This window comes from Canis lupus, chromosome 32 (assembly GCF_048164855.1).
Source record: "Canis lupus baileyi chromosome 32, mCanLup2.hap1, whole genome shotgun sequence".
In the NCBI taxonomy this organism is placed as follows: Eukaryota; Metazoa; Chordata; class Mammalia; order Carnivora; family Canidae; genus Canis; species Canis lupus.
Window position 1 is genome coordinate 26,480,989 of NC_132869.1, and position 26,478 is coordinate 26,507,466.

The 26,478-nt window shown below is 45.5% G+C and overlaps 1 protein-coding gene and 1 long non-coding RNA gene across 2 annotated transcripts in view; one reads left to right on the forward strand and one right to left on the reverse strand.

Annotated features, from left to right (window-relative positions):
* Positions 1-1,841: 1,841 nt before the first annotated feature.
* Positions 1,842-26,478, reverse strand: part of ALDH1A2 (aldehyde dehydrogenase 1 family member A2) — a 96,143-nt gene continuing 71,506 nt past the window's right edge. The window contains exons 8-13 of the mRNA XM_072808809.1: positions 16,237-16,339; positions 14,326-14,510; positions 12,785-12,949; positions 11,959-12,116; positions 11,516-11,590; positions 1,842-3,674 (exon numbers count right to left, since the gene is read on the reverse strand). Of these exons, the coding sequence (XP_072664910.1) occupies positions 3,602-3,674; positions 11,516-11,590; positions 11,959-12,116; positions 12,785-12,949; positions 14,326-14,510; positions 16,237-16,339 (759 nt within the window). The 3' untranslated portion in view covers positions 1,842-3,601. The remainder of the gene's footprint in view (positions 3,675-11,515; positions 11,591-11,958; positions 12,117-12,784; positions 12,950-14,325; positions 14,511-16,236; positions 16,340-26,478) is intronic.
* Positions 9,708-10,361, forward strand: LOC140622975 (uncharacterized). Its single transcript, XR_012022641.1, has 2 exons — positions 9,708-9,834; positions 10,237-10,361. It is a non-coding gene; the product is annotated as an uncharacterized lncRNA (long non-coding RNA).

The window sequence follows — 26,478 nt, forward strand, 5'->3', positions numbered from 1 at the left end:
GATATTCCTTCATCAATCCCACAATTGTTCGTCCAAAGTCAAAAGTCAAGATCTCTTTCCAAAACCTCTTTACATGTGTTTGACTTTTGGGCAGTGGCACTGCCATTTCCTTCTCAGGCTTAAAGACATACTCATTCACTTTTCATCCTTTCAAATTCATTCACTGAGTTCTGGTGACTTCCCCACTGATTTGATTCCTTCCTCTCCATCCCATGACTGAGTCAGGACCACACCAAACTCATCCTGCAATCGGATCTGCTTCTCCTGCCATCCACATCCATACCGCTCCTGAACAGTATGCTTTCAACACTTCCTTGTCATTCTCTGGCCCCAAAAGCACCACGGACCCCCCATTTTTCATTAGAGTACCATGAAGCTCTGGCTGACCCCCAGGGGACAATCGGAACAACTGCGGACACGTGGTGCCTGACACATCTCATGATCACATGAGCATGCCTCACCTCACCTCTGCATCTCTGCACAATACTGTTTCACAAGAGCGCCTTCTTCCTGCCACCTTGCTTGTTAGAATTACAATCCTTCCTGAAGCTCAGTTCAAAACCCACATCTTCTGCCAGCTTCTTGGATTGTCCTTTTTTCTTGGGCATCTTCCTGTTTTACCACACAGTACAGTCGTATTTACTGTTTCTCTCGGTTCCTTAGTCCCTACATTGTAATATTCTTGTCCTTTATTATCTAAAAGGTCATGAAAAAGCATGAAACCATCAATATGAAGGCACTGAAGGAGTTTTGGAGGAAAAGGTATAGTGGGAATCTCAGGGGTTACAGTAAAAAAAAAAAAAAAAAAAAGACCGTGAATATATAGGGCTGATGGTAAATGATCAATGTCTCCGTGTTAGTTTCATTAGTGACATTTGTAACACGGTCTTCTTTTGCCTTTTTGTTGGTACCATAAAGGGATGAGGTTTGAGGAATTTTATGCTTTGAAGAACCATCAAATTTTATTTATCTTATTCTGGATTCCTGTTATTTATAAATTCTACAATGCCACCTTCCAGATGACCTTTCAATGATTCCTCTATGCCCATCCCATTCTCGTTTTCTTCCTGAGGGCCCAAGATAACGGACATGGGGTAGATCCATGGGGAGCCCACATCGTCTATCTCAGAGTCTATCCCAGTGCCCTGGGCACCACGTGCCTCAGCCTCAGTTCGTTCATCTGAGGGACAAGATATCAGCGGTCAGAGCAGCACATGTCTCCCCAAGTCTGATTCCCTTTGTGGCCGACTAACTCTTCAGTTTTTGTTTTGTCTCACTCGACCAGGACTCGGGTGGAGATTCTAAGGAAGGGACATGCAGGTCTGGAGAGTGGAAACCACTCCCCAAAAGCTCTACTCTGAGAACGTGGAGAAAGCAAACAAGCTCTGGTTGGTAATACAGCTGCAAAAATAGCGCAGCAGGTTGTCAGCTTTTGACTTCATCTCACCACGGTAAATAAAAATAAAGCTACTGCCAAGTGCCATCAGCAATGCGAGCTCTGCCGTGTAGCCCACGACTCTCAGGACTAGGCCCTAAACACTCCTTTACGTTTTTTAGCTTTCACAGAGGCTGTTTTGAATGAAAACAGTCATCTCATAGATCTCATACCTGATTGCACTTGTTTGCCACACAAAACTGTATGTATAGACAGATCTTAAATAGTGTCAGAAAACAAGGGCCTTGTTTACTCTGCTGCATTCTGGTAAAATACACTCTCGCAGACTTCTGCTCAGTAACCAGAGAAAACGGCACAGCTGAAAAACCCAGCAGCTGAGAGAAGGACCCAAATATACTCCGTATGACACAAAGATTTATAAACACAGCCACATAATCCCAAGGAGTACACAATATAAATGCTTTATTGCTAGCACAGAGGTTTCTTTTTAAGTAAATTAAAAGAAATAAATCTTCATTTTCACATTCTATATTGCAGTCGAAAAGGTAACTAGCTGGTTAATGGGTATGTTCACTTGGACACAGGCTATAGGAGGAGAGCATGACATTCACATGGAAGGATTCAGAAGCATGGCATCTCTCGAGGCATCGGGCCACTGAATGCACTGTCGTTTGTAGAGAACAGCAAATGGAGCTTCCTTTTAAACATCATGAATAGACGAGACTTATAAATAGAAAACTGGTCTGGTGAGAAAGCAGAAACCCATTACATACAGAAGGCTACCTACGTGCGGTCCATATTCCGTGTACTCTAGGTTATGTTTGGTACTTTTAAATAAATGATCTTCATCTAGGTTACAGACTGGATTGGGTTCAGCAACCGGGAAAAGGGAAGGAGGAGAGGAAGGTGACACTGTCTGTCAACGGGTGGATGAGCTGGAGAGTGGAAGAGGAAGTGCGCGGCTGGGGGAGAGGGAGAGGGACTGCTTTGCCAGGAGGGAAAAGCACGCGTGGACGAGGCACAGGACGTGACGGCTGAGCTCTGGTGGAGCGTGGTCATCGTGGCACGCTGCAGCTCTGCAAATGGAAACGGGAACCTCCGGGCTTGGCCGGATTTTCCAAGGTTACTGCCAGTGGATTTAGGGCACGATAGGCCGGAGTGACACCCAGAGCACTGGGAGTAGCGGTGTAGGTGCAGGGGGGCGGGAGGGAGAGCAGGGGGCAGAAGCAGCCAGTGGAGTCCCTCCGCAGAGACAATTCACTTCATGAGAACTGTCAGCTAGGATTGAAAATGAACTTATTTCTGCAAGGCCCCCAGCATTACTTTTTACCAAATTCTTGAGCCTCCCCGATTCGTTTTGGGGTTGATTGGTAAGAGAGGCTTTGGAAAAAGATCTTATCAATTTATGAAAAACAACCCGCCCCCCTGCCTTATTCCAGAATCACCCAGAAGGAAGGAAACACACACGCACACCCACACACCCTAAAACCCAAGCAGCAAGCTCAGAAGCCGCAAGCTGCACGTGACGATCTCTGGATCTCCATCTTCCTGATCTTTCACTCCTGTCTTGTACGGATGTGAGAAAGCCAGGCTGGGTCAAGGAGCACCCCAAGGTCTCAGTTCTTGGTACATCTGCAGCGTACCAGCTCCTGGCAGTCTCAGTCTGGTCTGGCTCTAACTAAAACCATTTCATGTTTTGCTTTGAAGAAGTGGATAACATGAAATGGTAATTTGGCTGCAAGACCTTGGAAAATTGTTCCCGGCCCAAACATCTGCCCCAAATGAGCTCAGTTGAGAGATCTCCTTGGACGGGTGGGAGGAGTGGGTGAGTGGGGAGAGGCTGGAAGGGGATAAAGGGAGACAATGGAAAGATGACCTCTCCTCAGGAGGAAAGTTCCTTGGGATAAAAGGAACTGCCCATCACGACGGAAAGGGGGACTGGAGGTACCCGACAGTGACGCCTCCTGCCTCCGTCCCACTCTCCCCAATATTTGGTATCATGAAGGTGATCCCTTACAGAGTGCCAGGAAACCGGGCCCACACGGTCGGCTTTCGTTATGCGATGACGGCCTGGCCTACGTGTCGTTATTTAAATCTTTAAATAAGGACCGAGTATGGACTTTGGATTCCTGAGAGCCGGGCCCCCCAGGGAGAGCAGAGAGGGAGAGTCCTGCGGGCTGGCCTCCACCGTCCTCCTTGGCCTTCTTAGGAGTTCTTCTGGGGGATCTTTACTGTCACCGTCTTCACCTCGGAGTACTCTCGCAAGCCGAACTCCCCCCTGAAAGGCAGAAACAGGCAGCGTCAGGCACCAGGGCCCCGGCAGCCTGGCGTGGCCCTTCAGCACCTGCACCCAGCAGCCCTGGGGGTCCAGGGAGAAACGTCTAACGAGTGGCCAGCCCAGCCCTCCTCTGAGGAGCGGAGAGCCGTCATGTCACGAGCAGTGACCGGTTCTTTTTTTTTTTTTTTACCAATTTATTATTATTATTATTATTTAATATTTTTTATTTATTCTTTGGGGGGGGGCAGAGACACAGGCAGGCAGAGGGAGAAACAGGCCCCATGCAGGGAGCCCGACACGGGACTCGATCCTGGGTCTCCAGGATCACACCCTGGGCCGAAGGCAGGCGCTAAACTGCTGAGCCACCCAGGCTGCCCAGGATTTTTTTTTTTTTAAAGGTTTTATTTATTTTTTCCTGAGAGAGAGAGAGAGAGGCAGAGACACAGGCAGAGGGAGAAGCAGGCTCCATGCAGGGAGCCAGACGTGGGACTCGATCCCGGGTCTCCAGGATCAGGCCCGGGGCTGAAGGCGGCGCTAAACCGCTGAGCCCCCCGGGCTGCCCGCAGTGACGGGTTCTTAAAGGCAGAGGCCGATCTGTCTTCACAGCACTGCGCGGGAGGGTGCAGCATTCCCAGCCACGCCACTGCGTCCCTCGAGGACGATGGGTGCTTTCCTCCTCTCAGACCCACTCCTGCCGCTGGGCGCCCCCCGGCGTGGCTGCGTCCCAGTCTCTCCCCTAGACACCTAGTCCACCTGGGCTGAAAGAAACAGAGATTTCCAGGCTGCGACGCCCCCTTTTTGATGCTCTGGATTTCCTTTTCACTGGTCCTTAGACTTAACAAATGGAAGTGAAGACCCAAAGGCCTAGCAGGGAAGAGCGCAGATCGCCAGCAATGCCTTAAAAACAACCCTGCCATGTGCTGCCCGCAGGGCTGCCCCCCTCCCCCCCAGTCGGGGGGAAGAGAGAAGAAATCAGAATAACTGACCATAAGGGAAGTAGTGAGCTGGGCGCACCCAGACACTGGGTAATGGTTTCGAAGGTGGGAGCTGGGCCCCCTGTCTCCATGGGGCCCTCGGGACACTCCACACCAGGTCTCTGAGCCCTGCCCTCGGGGTGCCGGGGTGGGGCCACGCCTCGTGCCACAGTGCTCCTTCTCTTCCCCTCTGTCCTCTTCTCATTTCACCACATTTTCAGTGCCCTTTCCCGCTTTTCTTTATTTCATGGTAAAATCAAGCACATTCTCCTTTTTTTTAGAAAACTGAACTTTTTTCCTTTTTTTTAAAAAAAGATTTTATTTATGTATTCATGAGGCAGAGACACAGGCAGAGGGGGAAGCAGGCTCCCTGCGGGGAGCCCGATGCGGGACTCGATCCCGGGACCCCGGGATCACACCCTGAGCCGAAGGCAGACGCTCAACTGCTGAACCACCCAGATAGGTGTCCCCGCCTCCATCCTTTTTAAAGTCAGTCCTCAGTGAGGCTCTTCCTGGCTCTCTCAGGAGGAGGTGCTCCTCCCTCCACGTTCACAGAGCACCTTGTGCGCACCCCTGCCACGGCGGCTGCCCAAGCCTGTCTCCTCCCAGGGACTTGGGGTTTGCTGCCCCTGCTTTCTGCCCTCACCGAACCCAGTGGGCAGCCTGCAGCATCAAGCTCCAGTGGCACCCGTGGACCCCCGTCCCCAGTTTTAGCCTGTTGATATACCACCTCTGCCAGGAATGAACAGAACACTTAGAGATATATCTGAACAAGAAAATATTAATAATTAATATTAATATTAATAAGGGCTGTTTTTAAAAGAGTCACAGATGGGGCGCCTGGGGGACGCAGTTGGTTACGCGGCCAACTCTTGGTTTCAGGTAGGTTCCTGGTCTCGGTTGTGAGATCGAGCCTCGGGTCGCTCTCTGCGCTCAGCATGGAGTCTGCTTGGGAATCTCTCCTCCTGTGCCCCTCCTCTGCTCTCTCAAAAAATAAATAAATCTTGGGCAGCCCAGGTGGCTCAGCGATTTGGCGTCGCCTTCAGCCCAGCGCGCGATCCTTGAGACCCGGGATCGAGTCCCACGTCGGGCTCCCTGCATGGAGCCTGCTTCTCCCTCTGCCTGTGTCTCTGCCTCTCTCTGTGTCTCTCATGAATAAATAAGATCTTTAAAAAAAAAAATCTTTGGGATCCCTGGGTGGTGCAGCGGTTTGGCGCCTGCCTTTGGCCCAGGGCGCGATCCTGGAGACCCAGAATCGAATCCCACGTCGGGCTCCCGGTGCATGGAGCCTGCTTCTCCCTCTGCCTGTGTCTCTGCCTCTTTCTCTCTGTGTCTCTCATGAATAAATAAGATCTTTAAAAAAAAATCTTTAAAAAAGGAGTCATGTATGAAAGATAGTGTGTTACCGTAACTGGTCTTTACAATCAAGACCTGCTGTAAATGATTCATTCTTCCTTCCTTCCAGAAACCCCCTGCCTTGCACAAGGCTCCAGTCACTTTGCCAGCAGCAGCAGCACCTCTGAGCACCGAGGTCACCTGAGTCGTTGCGCCTGTGCCCTCCCCACCAGGATAGGAGAGGCAGCTTCGGAGGGAGCAGGGCACCTGTGCCCTTCTCTCATCTGTGGCGACCACCGTTCTTGCTCACGGGAATGAGAATAAATCTGGGATTGTCCCACTCAGTATCAGCTTCCCTCATGAGCTCCTTCCAGGCCCTGAGTCTTTATTACCAGCTCAGCTTTGGCTCTCTCAGGACTTTTTCCTGCCCTTGGGCAATTCTCAAAGTGCCTCTTCATCATGGACATCATCTGCCTCCTGTTTGAAGTGAGGTCACCCCCTTCTTTTTTCTCAGCTTGTGCACGCACATGGGGCAGACCCCAAATCATTTCCTCCCACTCAGATCTCTAAGTCGGTTGTGAGAAGTGTAAGGAAGCCTGCAGAGTCAGAGTGTGGTGGCATGGTGGCTTTCAGGTGGGACGACAGGGTCCCCTAATCCCTGGGTGCAATGGGAAATCATCGAGGACTGGAGGAGCTCCTCCCCTGGGTCCCGGGCAGCCCTGTGCCACCACGGTGCTCCGAGGATGAGGAGTGGACTCAGGTCTGCCACAGAAACAACCCTGGGGCTGGGGGGCAACAGGCAGGAATGTCGGCTCAGCCCTGCCACTGGCTGGCTGTGTGGCTCCAGGAGAGCCACCCCATCCCCTTGGCACCCGGTCATCTCTCAGCCTTCGGAAACACAAGGATCACCCTTGGAGCTTGCTTACATTGTGGATTCCTGACCATCCCCACCAAAGACTCTGTCCCAGTAGGTCTGGGGAAGAGCCCAGGAGATTATGATGCAGGTGGTTATTTGGGCCACCCTTTGAGAAGCACTGCTGGAAAGTCTCCGAAGGCCCCACATACAGATTCCTCAGCTATTTCGCCATCTCATTCCGGGGGCTTTCTCTCAAATCTAACTTAATCCGGTTAAATTCCATGGAAGAACAGCACTACAGTGCAAAAGCATACACACTGCTCTTGCCGCACCCCGATCTCTTGGTCCGGTCGCCTCCACAGCCCCACAGTGCGCCCGGGCAGACGCACGCCCCGACGTCTGTATTCCCGCTTCTGAGCCAGACTGGCTTATATTCTCTACCATGAACCAAACCTGGCATACCTACAAGTAAGGTAAGATGTTAGATTTGGGGGTCTCTGAGCCAGCTATTTTAGAAAATCACTCCTAAAACAAAGAGGGATTTCTACGTAGGATGTATACATCCCTGCTCCTTTCTTTGCCTTACAGCAACATTTCTCAGAGTGAGGTCTCCAGACCACCTGCACCAGAATCATTCCATAAGCTTGTTAGTAGCATAGATCCTCAGTCTTAGCCCAGATTTACTAAAGCAAAATCTCTGAGAGTTGGTCCCCAGATAAGCAGTCTCAGCAAGCCCCTTCGCCCAGACTGCATGTGACTTTCTGTGCACACGCATGCATGTATGTATATCTATGGGCACACATGCATGCAGACATGCAAACTTGGGAAGCCCTTATTTAGAATATCCTAATAAGCTTCTCATCTTCAAGGCCTGTGTCCTTAGTTTTTAAAATGCTGAGGTCCACAGCTTTCTTTCCATGCTCCCAGTTTGTGACATGTATTTACAGCTTGGCTCGGGGAAGCTTAAAAGAGGAGTAAGGGAGGGGGGCAGGGAGAGTGAAACAGGGGGAACTGGTTGAAGGGCAGGCCTGAGGTGAGCGAGCCCCCTCTGTGACCCTGGGAATCAGAGATGGGCCCACCAGGTAATCTGCAGAGGGCAGCCTCAGGGGCTCCCACAGCCCACCCGCCCACAGCCCACCTTGGAGCTTGTTTGCACAAAGAGCTACTTCTTGTCTCTATGCCTCCGAGAGATGGGCAAAGGAGTGCCAGGGACCAGAGCCACATGGGGTTCGTGAGGCCATGAGATGAATAATACTGTCCAAAGGAAGGTAAGAGGAATTTCTGGGATGGCCGTGAGAAGGAAGTGTGGGGAACCAGGATAGGGAAGGTTTTTTAATTTGAAGACTTTGAGACCATTCTAAGTCATTTAAGGAAGAAAAAACATGTTTTGGGAGCAAGTAGGGACAAAGAACCATATCGTTTAGACAAGATGAAGTGAGTCTCATCAAAGAGAACTGTTATTTTTTAACTGTACTGGGAAGGCCAAATGACTATGGCACCAAGGAGGTAAGTTGAGAAAGGTTGCTTTTCGGTCTCTTGGGCCACTGCTCTCCATATGAGCCTGACATAGTCAAACTATCTCCTGGGCCACTCCAGGCAAGGGTAAGGTTTCTAATGGGAAGAGACTGGACCTGGACAATGTCACAAGCCTGAATCCTGTCCATGCTGAGGGTCCAGGGCTAGCCTGGGACAAGCTCTATCAACCAGCAATTATTGATTATATTTTATGCCCATGATTCACCCTCTTAATGATCTGTAATAAAGCAGTCAGTGTGAGCAGTACTCCCAGAGCCAGTGATTGTCCTAACATTTCAGAGACCAGGAAAGCACACAGAATACCAAGATAAATGCATTTTGAAAGGTGGAAACAGAAAGTTAAGGCCATATGCAAGAGAAGAAGAGATACTCGGAGCACACAAAGACTTCATAAAAGCTGAAAAAATACTAACAACCGAGCAAATGACCGGTTCTGGGTTCTGGCTGTAAAGCAAGTGGGAAACACTGAAGGCCAGAAGCAAGAGAGATTTCTTCCTGGCATTCCCAGGGACTGAGTAGAAGTTGATGATACAAGCTGAAATTCAGGAAAAATTCTGCCACACTTCCAAAGTAAGACATTTATTAAGAAAAAGAAGGATCACCTACATAACAGTCATCTACTTGACCACCAGTGATGACGGCAGCTAACATTTCTTGAGGTTTGCCAGATACCTGGTAAATCCTACCACTTTATCCTCATCGCAACCTTTTGGGGTAGGTACTATAAATATTCCCATTTTAGAGATGAGAAAACAGAGGCTTAGTGAGATTAAGTAAATTGTCTAAGGTTGCACAGGTATTAAGCAATAGAGCCAGGATATATATCTTTAGCAATGTGATTCTAGAAACTCTGCTCTTAGCCTTACAGCTATGCTTAACTTACAGTTTAATGGCTAAGAGCTAGAAATTACCAGCTGAAGTATCTGAATCGTATGTAAATCCTCTGTGCCGGTCTTAGGGGTTCACTGTACTTTGTCCCAACACCATAATTACTTCTCCCACAATACCTCTACTCACTCTTCCCCACTCCTACCTCACTTTGCCCGCCAACCCTGCAAACTATTCCTCTCCATCTACCTCAATGTTGCTCTCCATTAAAGGCCAATTCAAATCCCTATATTTGGTCCTACTTAAAGGTTTTCCAGGCTTCTATAGTTCACAATGATCTCCCCTATCCCTGAACTCCTTTATGACTTCATGGTCTTCCCTGGAATTCTTCTGACTCTTTTGATGTTGTATATTTCATTTATCCAGCAAAATGTCAAGTGCTTTGACGAGCCACATCTTCCCCCACGAGCCAAGCACTCAATACTACAGCAGACTGACCATGAACTGGCACTGGCTCATTCAAGGATACATTCAATAACGGTGGAGTGAACAGACATGAGGATGTTTCCTCTTGGGAGTCACAGGATTTAAGAAACATGGAACCAGGCTCCTTTGAAGAGGAAGGAAAATGGTGAGGTCTTTGTTTTTTCTTTTTGTTTTGTTTTTGAGAAAGTGAGTGTGTGAGCTGGGGCAGAAGGGGCAGAGGGTTGGAAGAGCAGAGGAAGAGGGAGAGAGAGAGAGAATCTCAAACAGAATCCACGCTCAGCTCAGAACCCAACACGGGGCTCGATCTGACAACCCTGAGATCATGATGTGGGCTGAGTCGGACACTTAACTGAATGGACCACCCAGGCACCCCAGGGGGAAATTTAAAAAAACATTTTTATTATGGGGAGGGACGTGTCAGTCTAGGAAGACCCTGGATGACCTGGGTCAGCCTCTGAATGTCACTCAAAAAATCCATTTATATATGAAGGCTGCAAATAAAATCCCCTTGAGTGTAATTTACCTCCACTACTATCCCATTTTCCAGGTCCTCTGCCTCTCAGGACTCTTCCCAGCTCTGATCTCTTCCTTGAAGAGTATGTGCACCTGGCCCCCCCTGCTTCCTTGGCTGGATATCACAGGAGTCACTGAAACCGACATTCAAACTCCACATCGGCCACTTACTGGCTGTGTGACCTGGGCAAGCTGCTTAGCTAGTGTAAGCCTCAGTTCCCCACCCGAACCACGGTGGGTGGGAAGGTCGGTGTATCTATCCCACTCTGTCGTCGTGACAATCAAATGAGACGTCAGGAAAGAAGCTAACATAAAGCCATACACAGAGCAGGCATTTAATGGTATCTATCACTGTTACTGTGAAATCCTTGGGGCAGGTCTTCTTCCTCTAGTCTTTGCCAGGACATCCTCTACTGGCCAGGGATCTCTGCCTTAAAACCTCTGGGATCTCCTCAGCTCCCATAGAATGCCTAAGCCCTCTGAGACTGAGTTTACAACCACCTTCCCACTTGTGCCTTCGGCAAGTCCCCCCCAGCCATCCTACATCCAAAACCCTGTGGTCCCAGCTTCAGACAACCTACCGGAGCAGAGTAGGGGACAAAAGTGAGGGGCTTGGGAAGTCAATGGTAACCAATATTCAGCCCAGAAGCAGCAGGAATGGTGGGGGAATAAGGCGTGTTCTAGAGCTCACAGCTGCAGCAATTTTGCTATGGGGGAATGAGAATAAGCAAGAAATCCTGATTTTACGGAAAGCCTCTTCATTTTTGAATGTCAGTTAAGGATTTTAAAATGTTGTGAGGCAAAACGAAAAGTTTCTGCAGGCCAGATTTGTCCTTGGGCTGGCAGTGGGTGACCTATGTTTGAAACACCAAACTCCCTGATGTTCTGTATTTGCTGTGCCTTCATGCCTTTGTTCCTGTGACTCCCTCTACATGGAAGGACTGCCCCCCAAACACTGAAACGGTATTTGCTCTGTGAAGTCTTCTCTGACCCCATCAGGCAAAATCAATGGATTGTTTCCTCTGTACTTGCAAGATGTCTGGCACATTTCCATCAAGAAAGTAGCCCTGATTTTATGAACTAGATGGTATATTAATTTTTAGCCATCTCCATGTAAGAGAAGGGACTTGTGTGTTATTGACCTTTGTGATATGGAGTGCAGTGCTTCGTGTATAGAAGTGTGCACTCAACAAAATGTTTGTTTAGTGAATGGATGAGAGTAAGAGAATTAAACAATTGTTTGCAAACTCCTCTAGGCTGATATTTGCGCAATCCCTGTTTCTCTGCAGGCGCCACCAACTTTGGCCACTTACATTTCTCTCCCATTTCCAGACATCTTGAATCCCCCAAAGGGGCTCTGGGCATTTAAGGCATTGTAACAATTGATCCTAAGAGAAGGAAACATAGTACCGTTAGTATGAATCTGCTTGCTCAGAAGTAGTTATTTATATAATTACTAAGTATAGTTAAATATATATGCCACAGCATAATATTTCTTTTAAAAGTTTTATTTTTTAATTCCCTTTTTTTTGCATATGAAATATTTATAATTTAAAATTTGCTGTGATTTCCTGACCTAGCTGGTAAGGAGTGTATATCCCTTCCCAGGGTGAAGGCTGGTTGCCTTCCTTCTTTCCCTCCCCCTGGGAGGATATGCTTATTTCACCCACATTCCAGAGATTATGAGGCCCCTACGCCCCTACGCTACCAATGGCTTGCATTATGGCCAGAGCCATGAGGCTGACTCTGCTCTTACCAAACAGTCCCAGCTTGCATTGCAGAAGACACTGTGAGGGCCTTGTTGATGTCGTTAGTGAAGACGGCTGCTACAAGTCCAAAGTCTGAGTTATTGGCTCTTTCGATAACTTCATCCATAGTCTTAAACCTCAGAATTTCCTGAACAGGGCCAAAGATCTGCAACAAAATCATGTGACCCAACATGGGGTTGCTCTGCCATCCTTTACTTACTTGCTTTCCGCATTTCAAAGCAAGTTTGCTCTGCCTTCATTATTTAAATGACATTTAAGTTGTAGCAACACAGAACTGTAAAATTTCTCAAACTGGCCAGAACGGGATTACACAGGAGTCTAACCTTAGGGTTCATTTAACGCCCTTCTCCACCACCCTCCCTGACAAGACTGCTTTCTCTGTGATTCCCCAGACACTGCTCCAGAACTCAGGACCACTGCCCTAGACTGCTGGCTGGTGTGTTCCTGGTCCCTCTCTTGCACAAATGTGAGGCTGCTTGGATGCTTTCTTCTTCTGATGAACAACTTAGTAACCCACGGTTGAAGGAACTGAACTGTCGCCAGCACATTGCTAGGGCGAATGATGGGCTACTATGATTGTCCTCTCGGCTAATAATAATTGCAATCGTACAGCATGTCACCCGGCCTCCATCTAGCTTGTTTACCTTCTGATTTAACGTTTTCTTGAAAACAGGATTTTCACAGCCATGTTTAGTGCAGTTACAGAATGTATATAAAACATAAAGAGCCCAAACCATAATATCATCTGCAGGAAATGCTCTGGAAGCTGTCCCAAGAAAGGTGTGGCTTTTGTTAGATCCCCATTTTTGATACCTCCTCCTTGGCAATGCGCATATCATCGGTGACGTTGGAAAACACTGTGGGCTCGATGAAAAACCCCTTTCGGCCCAGGCCTTTGCCGCCACATTCCAGCTTGGCACCCTCAGCCACACCACTCTGGATGAGTTCCAGGATCTTGTTGTACTGTTTCTTATCAATCTACAAAAGAAATTTTCTAATGACTCTGTGTAAAGTCTTCTATGAAAACAGAAATGTGTACTCAAGGATCTCTCACTTGTGATTTTTTTCAAAGCTCCATTATATCTAGTTCAGTTATGTGGAACTGCTGCCATTTTAGCCATTTTTTCCCCTGAAAAAAAATGGTGACTTTGTATAGTTCAACTTAATGTATTGAGAATTCCAATAAATGTACTGCCCTGATGATCCTGCCAAATCAGAAGTACCAGATGAAGATTTAGACAATGTTTCTAAATGATGGAGAAACTGGCTAATTGATTATTTGCAGCTTCTAAATGGGGAAAAACTGACTACTATAACCAAATGAACAGTTCAACAAATACTGATACTAAAAAAATGAAAACAATAGGTAAACTATATGGTGCTCCAAATCCTATTGGGGTCTATTTTTAATGGAGCTCTTACTACACATTTAGAGGAAAAGGTTAAGTAGAAAAAGCAAGGACTAGCTTCCTATTCCATAAAATAAGGTTAGTCTTGCCCTCCACCAAGTCATAGTCATCACTCCATTATTATGGTAAATACAAAAACCTAAATTCATTTGAGTTTGAATTGCTCCACTAGAACATCAATCCTCTTTCAAATGGTCCCCAAACCTAGATGTTGTTTCTTATCGTGAAGACCCATATGCTAGAGATCCAGATGCAATCTGATCCAAATATCCTTTAACTGTAGATAGATCTACAGTTTAAAATTAAACCAGAACTCTACCTGGAAATATGCTTTGATGACTGTGGAGAACCTGCAGAGCCAAACAGTATGGACTGCGGGGACTTATGGGGCCCTCCCCACCCCATCGCAAGAAGCATTCAGAGTAAGAGATAACCACACAGCAGAAGGGTAAGTAGACAGCCCTCTAGTTCCTACACATTCACAAGCCACGAGTGACCTCCCCAAAGTAGGTCAGGTTGGCAGAGAGATTCCTGAGCCACTGATGAAAGGGTAAAGGGCTCTGAGAAAGGCAGATAGTCGCTCTCCATGACTGTGGCATCTGTAGGGATGTCTTGAAGGCCAGTGGTTAGGCCCGGGACTGGGGTCTCAGGTCAACATCCATTTTGTCATGCTCAGGACTTTCTTTAGAGCTAAGAGACTCCAGTTTACCCCCAAAGTTCAAAGTATCCTTGAGGCAATCTTAACCCCTTGACGTTTCAGAGATAAAGTTTAGACAGGGCAAGGGAAGCATTAGGATAAGCAATGCCTCCCCAGTGACGTTTCCAGTCATGAAGATGGGGTGGAAGAGTAAGCAGGGAGTGGAGAAAGAAGTTGTTTCTGGGGTCCCACTAGAGTGTCCGGTGCTCGCCAGGGATTAAGAAAGGGAATGTTTATGATTTCTCTACCTGGGGTCCCTGCTCAGTGGTGGGATCAAAGGGACTCCCCACTATGCGCCTCTTGGCCCGCTCCACACTTCTTCTGACAAACTCCTCATAGATGGACTCCTCCACAAAGATGCGAGACCCCGCGGTGCAGCACTGGCCTTGGTTGAAGAACACCCCCTGGTGAGCCTGCTCCACGGCGTAGTCCACTGCAAGAGGAAACAGCCGCGTCCTCAGCTCTAGTTCACCTGCAGAGGGGTCCGTCTCTGGAGTTGCCTCCCTTCCCTCTCCCAGAGCCCCGGGTATAATGCCACGCTCACCACAGAGCGTAACGGTAAGTTGGCAACACAGGGGAAAGGCCTGGATTGAGAACACAGTGTAGTTGGAAGTTCTAACTAGATCCTGACATTACTTGCTATGTGAACTTGGAACTTGGACAGCTTCACTTCTCTGAGTCTCTTTCTTCTGTGAAAAGGGGGGCTGGACCACAGCATCTAGAACAGGAGTCCCAAGTCCCCGTATGCCAAGAGGCTAAGCAGATAATGTAATGGTATGAATCTGCCAGCTAGTAAAAGAATCTGATGGAGACTCAGAAGGAAAGCCACCGCATCTGGCTGTTGCTATGCATGACTGTACACCACTGGTTGCCAGATATCCAATTTTAAGAAAAAACAGAAATCAGGATTTTTAATGTTTAGTTTTTATTTTTTAAAATGCTGTGTGACATTTAAACAGGTAAACGTACGTATGGCCTGCTTTTGGTCTGGGGACTGCCAGCTTGCAATCCTTGATCTATAGAGCCTTGTAGCTGTATGTTTAACTAGTATTGTGCTGAATTAAACTGTAACAGTAATGGATCTTCTTGAAACACACCAAATTTCCTCTACATTTACATGGAATTGTATAGCAGCACATAGTTCCTTCATCTCAGAGCTTATACTTCAAGAGAGGACTAATCTGGTGTGTGCTGATTGCTAAATGACTGACTGAATCCATCAGTCACTCATCAATCAATCAATCGTGTCAATAGAGGGTCCACTGCCCAAGAGAAATTTAGGTGTGACAGTTCCGATCCTTCTGACAACTAACATGAAGCTGATGCTGAACTTTTCACGGACTCTGAGCTGGGGCTGAAAGTCAAGCAATCTGCTTTCTGCTTTCTGACGTCTCCAGAGGTGAAAGAGAAAGCAGCCCTGCCTGGTGGGAGGAGAAGGGAGAAAAAAGGCGTTGAAAGAGATTTTGAATTTTTATTCCTTAGAAAGCTTTTCTAAACAGAAAGACCACACCTATGCAGAGTGGCCTAGAGGGCCTCCTGCCTGGAGACATGGGCTTTCCTAAGTGACTGCTCCACGCTGCCATAAAGTCCTACCTTCAAGGCTTGACCACCTCCAATTTAGGCCCATTCATACAGAACTGACCAAAGTGCTAGTCATTCTGGCTGGAAGTCACGGAAGCAGCAGAGGATGGAAGGACTAAACAGAGGAGGGGCTGTGGCTCTGGGAAAATGTTGGCAGGGCTAGTGAACTAGAACTTTTCTTAATGATCTACAAAGCCACCAGACACAGTTGAGAAGTTTCAGATTTCTTGAATCCAGGCAGAGAGGGTATATTTCAGGGGTTCAGAGGCTTAGACCATTGCTCTTTCCACTACACAGCACTACATAAGCCTTCACCTCTTCTACCCTTCTCTACAGTGTCTCGGAGCCAAAGCAGCTCAGTAGTGTCTAGGAAACAAACTCTGGCCAGCTGTCAACTAGCAAATGCTCTTTCCCAATACTAAATTCTTTGCCCCTGAGGAGGAAGGGTCCAGATTCTTCTACTTGAAGCTTCTTCTTAGCTTCATGGATCTTTCTCTTAGTGTCCTGTCAAAACTAGAGATTCAAAAGAGCACCGAAGGAGTGTACTGGGATATGTATGAGATCCATGGTTGACTTACAATCAGCATCAGCAAAAATAATATTGGGACTTTTCCCTCCAAGTTCCAGAGTTACTCGCTTCAAGTTACTTCTTCCAGCTGCTTCTTGGATAAGCTTTCCAACCTGAAAAAAAGGAAATAGAGGGGGATTTTGTACACCTTGCAGTTGAGACAGTCAGTGGCCAAAGTCAACTATGAGCAGTAGTGGGAGGCAGTGGTGATGGATTCTGCAAGGCAAACCAGCCCTGTGGACGACACAGGAATAGTTCCTGTGGTCAACTTGGCCAAGGTGGGTGGACAAGATACAAGTCAGTTGGGATGCAGTTTAATGTCTGTGGCGAAGTGATTTGGAAGACTGCTTTAGTTTCATGATGGAAAGAGCACTGAAAAGGGGTTTAATCTGGAATCTTAATCATCGAATGATTTTTCTAAAGGCAACTGGCAGGCAAAATGTGACTAGAGGTTTTCCACCACTGCACTGTGGCTTGTGGCTTTGGACTCTAATCTCTAAAAAAAAGCCAACTGGCTCCACATGAAAGACATGATGAATATAAAACAAACTCTTCATGCATTTACAAAAATGCCAGGTATGTCTTTAATCACATGGTTCAAAGAAAATATAGATGTTACTACACCTTTGCCTCTCCCTGGGTCTATAAGTAAAAGGATTCCAGGCAGCTAAGCATCTGTCTATATGAGTGCACTGCCTATTTACTTAGAAGCCAAGCAAACAATAGGCTGGGTTGAAGACAGCATTTACTACTGTGTAAACTCACATTTCTAATGAAATTTCAAGTGTTGAAATGGAAACCGTAGCTTACCACCTACAGCCTCCCTTCAAGGAAGAACACATTGATTGCCTCGGTGAGTAGAAGTGCTGTCAACTCCTTCAGAGTCTGCCTCAGAGGAAGATAGTTTCCTTGCCCAAGAGCATACCTTCCCCGGGGTGGCCTATCCACCGGTGGCAGGGTATACAGGCCCTCACTTTCAGCTCACCACAGGATAGCTCCAGAGGACCATCTATGCTCCTCCATGCTGCATGTTGTTGGCAGAAGCTGCCGGGCCAGCACTGCAGCTCAGTTTCCCCTTGTGCCTACTCCCCTTCAGCAGGGATCCCCAGTAAATAATCTGCATGGCAAACCATCTCAGCAACCACTTTCGGAGAACCTGACCTGTAATGGCGAACTGCTCGACTATGGGTTAGAGGTCACATTATGGAAAATGCCATACAGCCCACATAGGTAGTTTGCTCTTGTTGAAATGAAAAATACTGCTTTTGCCTCGAATCCTACAAATGTAAAATATCTTAAAAGCCTGGAGAAGAAATGCTACACTTCAGTCCCTCCTACCCCTGTTGAAATCCTCTAGTAGGACTGTAACTCCTCAGGCAGTATAGTCCTGGTCGAGAGAAAAGGCTCTGGGGCCTGAAAGTTTTATGGATTTTATCACCTACCAGCTGTTTGACCCTGGGAAATTTATTTAACTTCTCTGAGCCTCAGTTCCCTCCTTTGTAAATGGGACTCAAATTTGTATCTACCTCAAGAATCCAGTTGTCCTGAGGATTAAGAGAAGAAATTTGGCCCTTAAGACTGAGCCTGGTAAGTAAGTAACCACATGTGATAACTACACGCGGGCAGGAGAAGCCAAGGCCCCTCTTTCACATTCGATGCAGAGAAATGGAGGTCACTGTTAAAAAGAGTTACTGCTGCTAGACTTTCCAAAGCAGGTCTCCCCCAGACCCCTCAAACTGCTTCTGCAAATCAACTGCTACAAGAAAATCCTGGGGAAAGGATCTGACTTCCCTCAGTCCAGCATTCACTGGATTAAATGCTTTTATGTTTTTATTATTACCCTCCCTCATGGCAAAAAATAAATGTAGAAAATATACTTTAATTCTGAGGAAACCTAACCATGGGGGGGGAGGGAATAGTGATGTCTTTGAAAAAGCTAGAACTAGAGTTTTCATTGCAGGAAAATGCTAGTCTCCAAAGGGTTAAAAAGTACTAACATGTGGCCCTAAAGATTACTGGGGGGGGGGGGGAGCATGAGCCCACCAGCCAGATGGCCCTTCTCCCGTCTTGCCAGCTTGTCTGTCTTCTACCTCAAGGTAAGGTCCCTGGGAAGACAGGTGAATAAAGGCCCTGTTCTCAGGCAAACAAGCTCCCTCTCCCTCTCGTTCAGGAAGAAAATACAGGTATACAATGGAAAGGAAATCTGGTGCTCCGTTCTGGCAAGAAAGCAGCAATCAGGTGACAGTTATGACTGATGCCTGAGAGCCCCAGCAAGAGGGGAAACCTGTATGTAGGGCAGCTGGGACAGCAGCCACGGGGAGTCCCTGGCTGGGCTATCCTCTGTGACCACCTGTTCTCCCGAGGAATTCTAGGGTTCTTGGCTCTCTCTGCGCTAAGGAATCCATATTCACTGCTGGGGACTCATCTTGAAGTCCAGGAAGGTAAACAAGCAAGTGTTTTCTCAAAGAAAGCGATCACTGGAATTCACAAACTGATTATGAATTATAATAAAAAACTAACATTTACTGAGTCATTCTGTCAGACATTTACATGTATAAGTCTCTCAAAAACCCTTCACAGTAGGTACTATCTCATTTTATCGATGACCAAACTTAAGAGTCAGAAGTCAATGGATGTCACCAGGTTACCCAGCAGGTGGCTGCAGAGCCTGTCAGACCCCAGGCAGACTATGCCAGGACACACACAGAGCGGGTGACTCCCTCTATGCGCCTCCCTCTCCCTCAACTTTCTGCCCTTTCTGTCTTCCTTTCTGTACTTACCGAGCATCTAAATTGTACTGCATGCCACCAAAAACCTGTCCGTGAACCCCAAATTGATTTTAAAGTGAGGAGGAATAGCACTTTTTGTAGCTACAAATGATGGTCACAAACCATCAGTTGCAAAGCCTGTATTTTGCCTTCAGACTGACATTAAAAAAACAAGCAAAAGCACGGAGAGATCACGGGTTCCACACACACATCTATTCACTGAATAAATGTCTGGGGCTGGTAAAGGGCATGCTGGCCCAGCTGGCATCACACTTCTGTTAGCCCTACTCCCTGACATTAATCAAAAAGTTCTAGGGGTTGGTGTTATTTGTGACTACAAATGTTGTCCAGTGATTATTTTCATGGCTACAGTAACTATACAAAAACCTCGCTCAGTGTATGGTCATCAGAGAATACCTAAGAATAATTTTTCCTGTGTCAGTGCTTTGCCAGCCTTTCCTTAGAAACCAAATTTGTGCTAAACATTGCAAGGCAAATCTCAGATGAATAATGCCTTTCCTCTTCATCTTTGGAAGAAGGTCAAGTTGCAGCTCAGCCTCAAGAAACAACTGGATGTGTTAGGCCATGGGAGAACCATTCCCATCTAGAACAGCCTCAGGACAGGACACTCTGAGAAGACCCAGTTTTCACTGGTCCCCTTCATTCAACACATATTCCTGTTCTACTTTGTGCCAGGTGCAGTGTGGGGCACAGTCCTGTACCAGGAAGGAACTCACAGCTAAGAGGACTGCCATATAAACCTAGTAGGTGCTCAGTTAAGTGCAGCTTTGAGGTTCACTTGGAGAAATATCTGAGTCAGATTTAATACTAGATCTGAGCAGATGGGATTATGGTTCTGCAGTAGTTTGTTATAAGCCAGTCAGAGCACTCTGGTCCTTATGTACAGAACTGCGCTTTGGAGATGTACTATTACTCACGAATTCTCTCTGGGAGAGAGAGGGTAAATGACCCCAAATGGGAGGCACTCCTCATTAACATTACCAAAAAGGGAAAAGAGATGATGGACAGGAGAACAGATACAACTTCAAAGCAATAGATTTTTTTTAAGGTTTTATTTATTAGGGGGGCAGAGAGAGAGAGAGAGAGAGATCAGAAGCAGGGGGGAAGGACAGAAGGAGAAGTAGACCCCTTGCTAAGCATGTAGCCTGACACAGGGCTCTATCCCAGGACCCCGGGATCATGACCTGGGCTGAAGGCAGATGCTTAGCCAACTGAGCCACCCAGGCACCCCAAGCAGGAGATTCTTAGAGGGAAAAGTAATGCATAAAAACAGAGTTCAAGTGAGAACTGACTCCATGTCCACTTACAAAACATGATAGGTCCTGTACAAACTAACCTAAAATACTACTTGTACAAACCTCATGCTAAAGTTTCTGAAGCAAAAATCTACAGAGTTAGACAATTTCAGGAAGAACAAAATACAGACACCACACCAAGGCCTGGGATTAACTGGCCCTTCCGAGATGGGGAAGTAGTGAACAGTGTTCCTTGGGGGTAAGTGCAGCTCTGGTCAGGAGGTGGAGGAGCATGAAGACCCAAATGGGGCTGCAAGACACACAGGCCTTGTGAGTGATTAAAGGTCAAGTCCATAGGGATGGATTCATAAAACCAATTCCTATTCTGATAAAATAGGCAACCTCTCCTAACCTATTGCTGATGAGCTGGCTCATTATAACAATACTCAGGTTTAGGGACTGCAGTTTGGCCCACAGGAGTCAGGAGATCCAGGTACTACAAACGGTGGCTTGGCTCCTAACCCCTGTTTCAATGTGGGAAACAGGGGTTAGGCTCCTCGAGCCTCAGTTTCTTCATGTGCCGAATGAAGGCACAAGCCAAGCAGTTAATGCCTGGAGTACTCCAGTTGGAAGAGTTTTAAAAGACACATAGGGCTCCTGGAGCCCTTGCTTGTTCTGAGAGTCCACAATTCCTCTGCATTTTTCTTGCTTATGGAGAAGTAGCTTTTTGTTGAAGTACCCAGCTGCACTGAAGGATAGAAAATTAAAATTTAATTTAATTTAATTTTTTAGTTCCCTGCCCCGCACGGAGCTCATTATGAAAGAGTAAGTGATAGTGTTCCTGCCATGTGGTTTCTTAACTCTGCATTCCCTGTAGTCAGCTGTATCTGTGTACCCCAAACAGGCGTAAGGGTGCGAAGTGGGGGCTCCCCCACACATAATGGAACTGGGCTAATTCTCAGCAGGAATGTTGGCACAGATAACTCTGACTCCCATCCTTGCTTTGAATAGGCTTCAAGATTGATATTAGGAGTATCCCTGGAAGAGCCACAGTGTACCAGACTACGTTCATTGCAATACAGCAGGGTAGGGAAACGCAATTTGGTGCTTTGCAAGGGAAAGGATTTGTTATACAGAACAATAAAAAAAGGCCTCCCCATGCACTCTGTGCTCTGTATTTAAGGCTGTTGCTCCCTGGACAGAGTTTCTGATGTTAGGTAAAAATTTTTCCTTTTGTTAATTACTGAATTGTCCATATTAGGATAGGTTCTTTCTCAGAAGTATTTCTTTTTATTAATTAGCTAATTACATATATTAATAAGGGTGGATTCTTTCTCAGAAATATGCCACCTTTAAAAGAAAATACAAAAATTTCAGTAAACTGGTTGAAGATGTCTGTTTTTTGGAGTATATTTTTGTTTCTTAAACATCAAACAGACTGACTCTATGCTTTTTCCCTCCTCTCCTTTATTTTTCACTGTTGCGCTTACTGCCTATGATAGAAATAGAAATGCTGAAAATATGTGTAATTCGATATTTTTTTTTATTGGTGTTCAATTTACTAACATACAGAATAACCCCCAGTGCCCGTCACCCATTCACTCCCACCCCCCGCCCTCCTCCCCTTCTACCACCCCTAGTTCGTTTCCCAGAGTTAGAAGTCTTTACGTTCTGTCTCCCTTTCTGATATTTCCCACACATTTTCTCAAATACCTAGAAACGATAGCCCAAATCAGTCTGTTCAGATTTCCACCAGAAAATAAAAAGACTAAGATATTTAAGCAGTTCCTTTAATTTCAGTGATAACAACAATTTCCAAACTTTGTCAAATTCAGATTATGAAAACCAATATAGCCACTAACCACCATCACATCTTGTCCTTCCAGCCACATGAAACCATTTGCCTTCCCCTAAACGTACTTCTATGTCTTCGTAAAAGCTGTTTCATCTGCCTAAAATGCCTTTCCTCCCCTTGCTTACTGATAAATTCATTTTTCCAGACCTACTTCTGCCATTACCTCTGTGAAACCACCCTCCCTAGAAATCTGGTGGTCATGATCCTCTGATCCAAAAAACCTCTTACACCATTCTTATTTAATAGCTGTCTTCTAGACTCAATTTGTGAGCAGATAGATTCTCCATCCATCCATCCATCCATCCACCCATCCATCTATCTGACATACATAAAAGAGATTTGTTGGGTCACTCCACCTGCTCTTGAGGTCTCTGGAAATCAGAGACTGGGAGGGCTTTATGGAAATAAGTGGGAGATTGGAATACAGGATGCCTATGTCCGAGGTAGTTGTACTTTGCCACAGCTACAAGAATAGCTTTGGGCTTCCCTCACTTATCTTTGGTTTAAATTTCCTCTTTTTAATGAGGGGGAGGACTTCATCTACTTCTGGCTGCAGAGCTCCTGGGGCCCTTAAATACTTTTCCTATGGCTGGACTCTGCCTTCAGAGATTGATTATTTTACTCTGGATTATTTTTAAAAGTTCCCCAGAACATTCCAATGTACTGCTAGGGTTAAGAACCAGGAGATCAAAGAACTTTTAAAGGCATTTCTTCCACACTTGTCTCTCACCTTGCATCACTGCTTCTCTTTCCTAGCTGCGCCACATTACTGTCTGCTGAGCTCGCATTCTGTGCTGCTTGCTCTCATAAACAGGACTTCATTTAATCTTCATGCTGTTTCAGTGAGGCGAAATCACCCCCCATTTTGTAGTCAAAAAAAAAAATGTGACTCCGAGAGATCAAGAAATGACTTGCTGATAGGCACCCACCGAGAGGCAGAGCCAGGATGGGACTCCAAATGTCTATCCCCAGCCTCCAGTTCTTTCTGCTCCACTACAGTTTCTCTTCACCAGATGCCCTCCTGGGGATTAGGTCTCCTCTGCTAGGACAAGAATCCCAACAGCGAAACACACTATCTGCAGCTAACAGATATTGCAGATTGGCTGGCTGGTACACTTAAGCATTCTTTTGTTAACTACATAGGACCCTCCCTTTCATATTTCAGATAAATAAAAAAGGCAAAAGAGTTTGATGTTTTGGTTTGCTTTGATAGGAAGACTCCTAGAGTACACAACTCAATGGTACTACATTTCCCACCAGCCAGATGAACTAACTCAAGGGTTGGGCATCTTAGGACCTGTTCATTATCATCCAGAGCTTCACAGAGAGAGACCTGCTGCAGAACAAATCAACAATCTCCGCTAGCAGGCAGAGGCCACAGCAGACCTCTTCTTGTTCTTCAGTACTCCAGTTTTGATTTAAGTGTTAAGAAAGGGGGAAAAAAAGAATTTAAGACCTGTATACCCAAAAGCTTTGATACATCAAACTGGTATTTTTGATTCAAGTGCTGGATTACTTGTGGACTGACACACCCTGAGGGAGAGGCCCACTAGCCTTTAAAAACAAAAAATAGCTAAAACACTAGTAGGCTGCCTCCCCCACCTATAAAGAGGTGGTGACGCTACAAGAGGAGAGAATGGCCTCCAGCAGCAGTGAGGGGGTCCGGACCATGCAACAGGACATCCCTCTCACTTAGGAAGTGAGAGGAGAACCCCGGCTGCGTCAATTAGAGTCAGTGCTAATACAGCTGTTAGCTACAAACATTTGTTTGGCACGGATCGATCTGGACTCTCCTGTAGTTTGCTTTGATGGTCTCTCTACTATCTTGTTGACTGATGATGAAATCACGGTTTGTTAATCTAACTGAATAAAGAAAACACCACACCAAGCAAAGTGCAAACTGCTTTCCTGTACTGGGCTGAGGTTGTTTATTGACTCTGTGTTTATAAGGCCCTTTTATATTCACTTATTAAATATTTACATGCATTGCTTATGTATTTAGCTGTATAAGGAGAAATTAATCCTATCTTTAATCTGAGTAACTCTGTTTGTTTTTCAAAGGCCTTTTGCTCCAGTGAAATGGAAAGGAGCCACCTCAAACAAGCTTCTTGTCACTGTTGCAGACATTCTGTGATGTACCAGTAAGTCTCCTCTGCCTAGGGTCATCAGACCTGGAGCCATGCTCAAATCCACATTTAAGTGACATGTTCCCTCTAGAAGAGTCTATGCAACTTCCCAAGCAGCGTATAAAGTTAAGAGAACAGATGGATAAAGAAGTAAAAGACCAATGAGAACAGGGTGGAAAGGCCTTTGGGGATTATGTGATCACTGGATTTGCCTGTGAAAATTCTCTACCCACCACCATGAACATGAATAATTATAAGCTGGCTTTCATATTCCAGACAGATGCTTCTCCCTTGGGTCTTCTAATGTCAATGATATCGTTCCAGGGAAGAAACAAGGAGATACTCTAAAGGCCATCAGAGGGGTTCCCTCCACGTGAATGCAAGCCCTTCTAGAGAGAGAAACATCACATACAGACTGTGTCAGAAAAAGTAGGTTTAAATTTGCTCTCTGCACACTGCAACAGGCTCGCTCACTGTTGTGAGGATTTCTAAGAGCAAAACTCTTCATAGGGCCACCTTCCACCTCATTCTCTTTCTCAAATTCTCCCTTCTCTCTTTCTCACTTAGATCCCTCTACTTAAGATCTGCACCTTTGAAGATTACATATTTAGTTTTTAATGTTCTTTCTGTTAAGGTAAAGAATTTCCCATGTTATGTAAAGGTACAGTAATAAAAAAATGTATGGTATTGGTAAATGGACACACACATGAATCAGTGGAAGAGAACAGAGTCTAAAAAAAAGACTCCTACAAATATGGACAACTGCTGCATGGGAAAGTCACAAAGTCAATTCCATAGGGGAAAAAAAAAAGCCTTTTCAAGAAATGGTGCTGGAACTCTTAGTATCAACTTTTTTTTTCTTAAAGAACTTAGTTCCTCACAAAAACTAACTAAAAAGAGATCACAGACCTAAATGTTACATATGAAACTGTAAAATTTCTAGAAGAAACATAAGAAAAGATCTTTGTGATGTTAAATCAGGTGAAAATTCCTCAAGCGTGACACCAAAAGCCTATCCACAAAATTGAAAAATTAATGAATCAATAAACTGGATGTCATGAAAATTAAGAACTTCTGCTCTACAGAAGACACTGTTGAGAGAATGAAAAGATAAGCCACAGAGTAGGAGAAAATACTTGCAAAGTACAATGAACCTGTACCCAAAATACATGAAGAATTTTTAAAATTCAACAATAAAACAAATAAAATAACAATAATACAGTAAAATGAGGAATATTAAAATATACTTCATCAAAGAAAATATACAGATGACCAACATACACATGGAAAGATGCTCAACATCACTCATCAGCAGGGAAATGCAAATCAAATCCACAATGAGATATCACCTCACACCTCTCAGAATGGCTAGAATCAAAAATACTAGAAACAGCAAGTGTTGGCAAGGACATGGAGAAAGGAACCCTTAGGTACTCTTGGTGGGAATAGTGCAACCATTATGAAAAATAGTATGGATGTTCCTAAAAATATTAAAGATAGACCTATCATATGATCCAACAATCAATCCAACTTCTGGGTACTTATCTGAAGAAAACAAAAACACAAATTCAAAAAGATATCTAAACCCTCGTGTTCATTGCAGCATTATTTACAATAGCCAAGATATGGAAAAAAAGAACTATGTCCATTAATGGGTGACTAGATAAAGAAATTGTGATATATGTAAACAATAAAATATTATTCAGTCATAAAAAAATTAAACTGTTGCTCTCTGTGACAATATGGGTGAACCTCAAGGGCATTATGTTAAGTGAAATAAATCAGAGAAAGACTAATGCTGTATGAGTTCTCTTATAGTGGAATCTAAGATATATTTTATATATGTATACATGTATCTATAATACATATATGTATAATATACACATATATATTACACATATATACATATATTTACATGCAAACCTGTCTAGAGAGAGAAATATTATATATATGTATATATATTTATACACATATAAAATAAGTTCACAGATCCAGAGCTCAGACTGGTGGGTTGCCAGACGCAGGGGATGGTGAGTGGGAGAAAAGGGTGAATTGCTTTTGTTTTAGTTTAAATAAACCAAATTCTTCGAAGGGGGGCTAACATAAAAACAGTAAGTATGGAGACAGCCTGTCTTGCAGGTTCTCCATCTACAAAGCAGGTGCTTTACTCTCTTCCAGGACCACAACTGTCAGTATGTATGCACTCAGAATTTTAGCTCCTGTGCTTCAGAAACTAACATTGCAGTG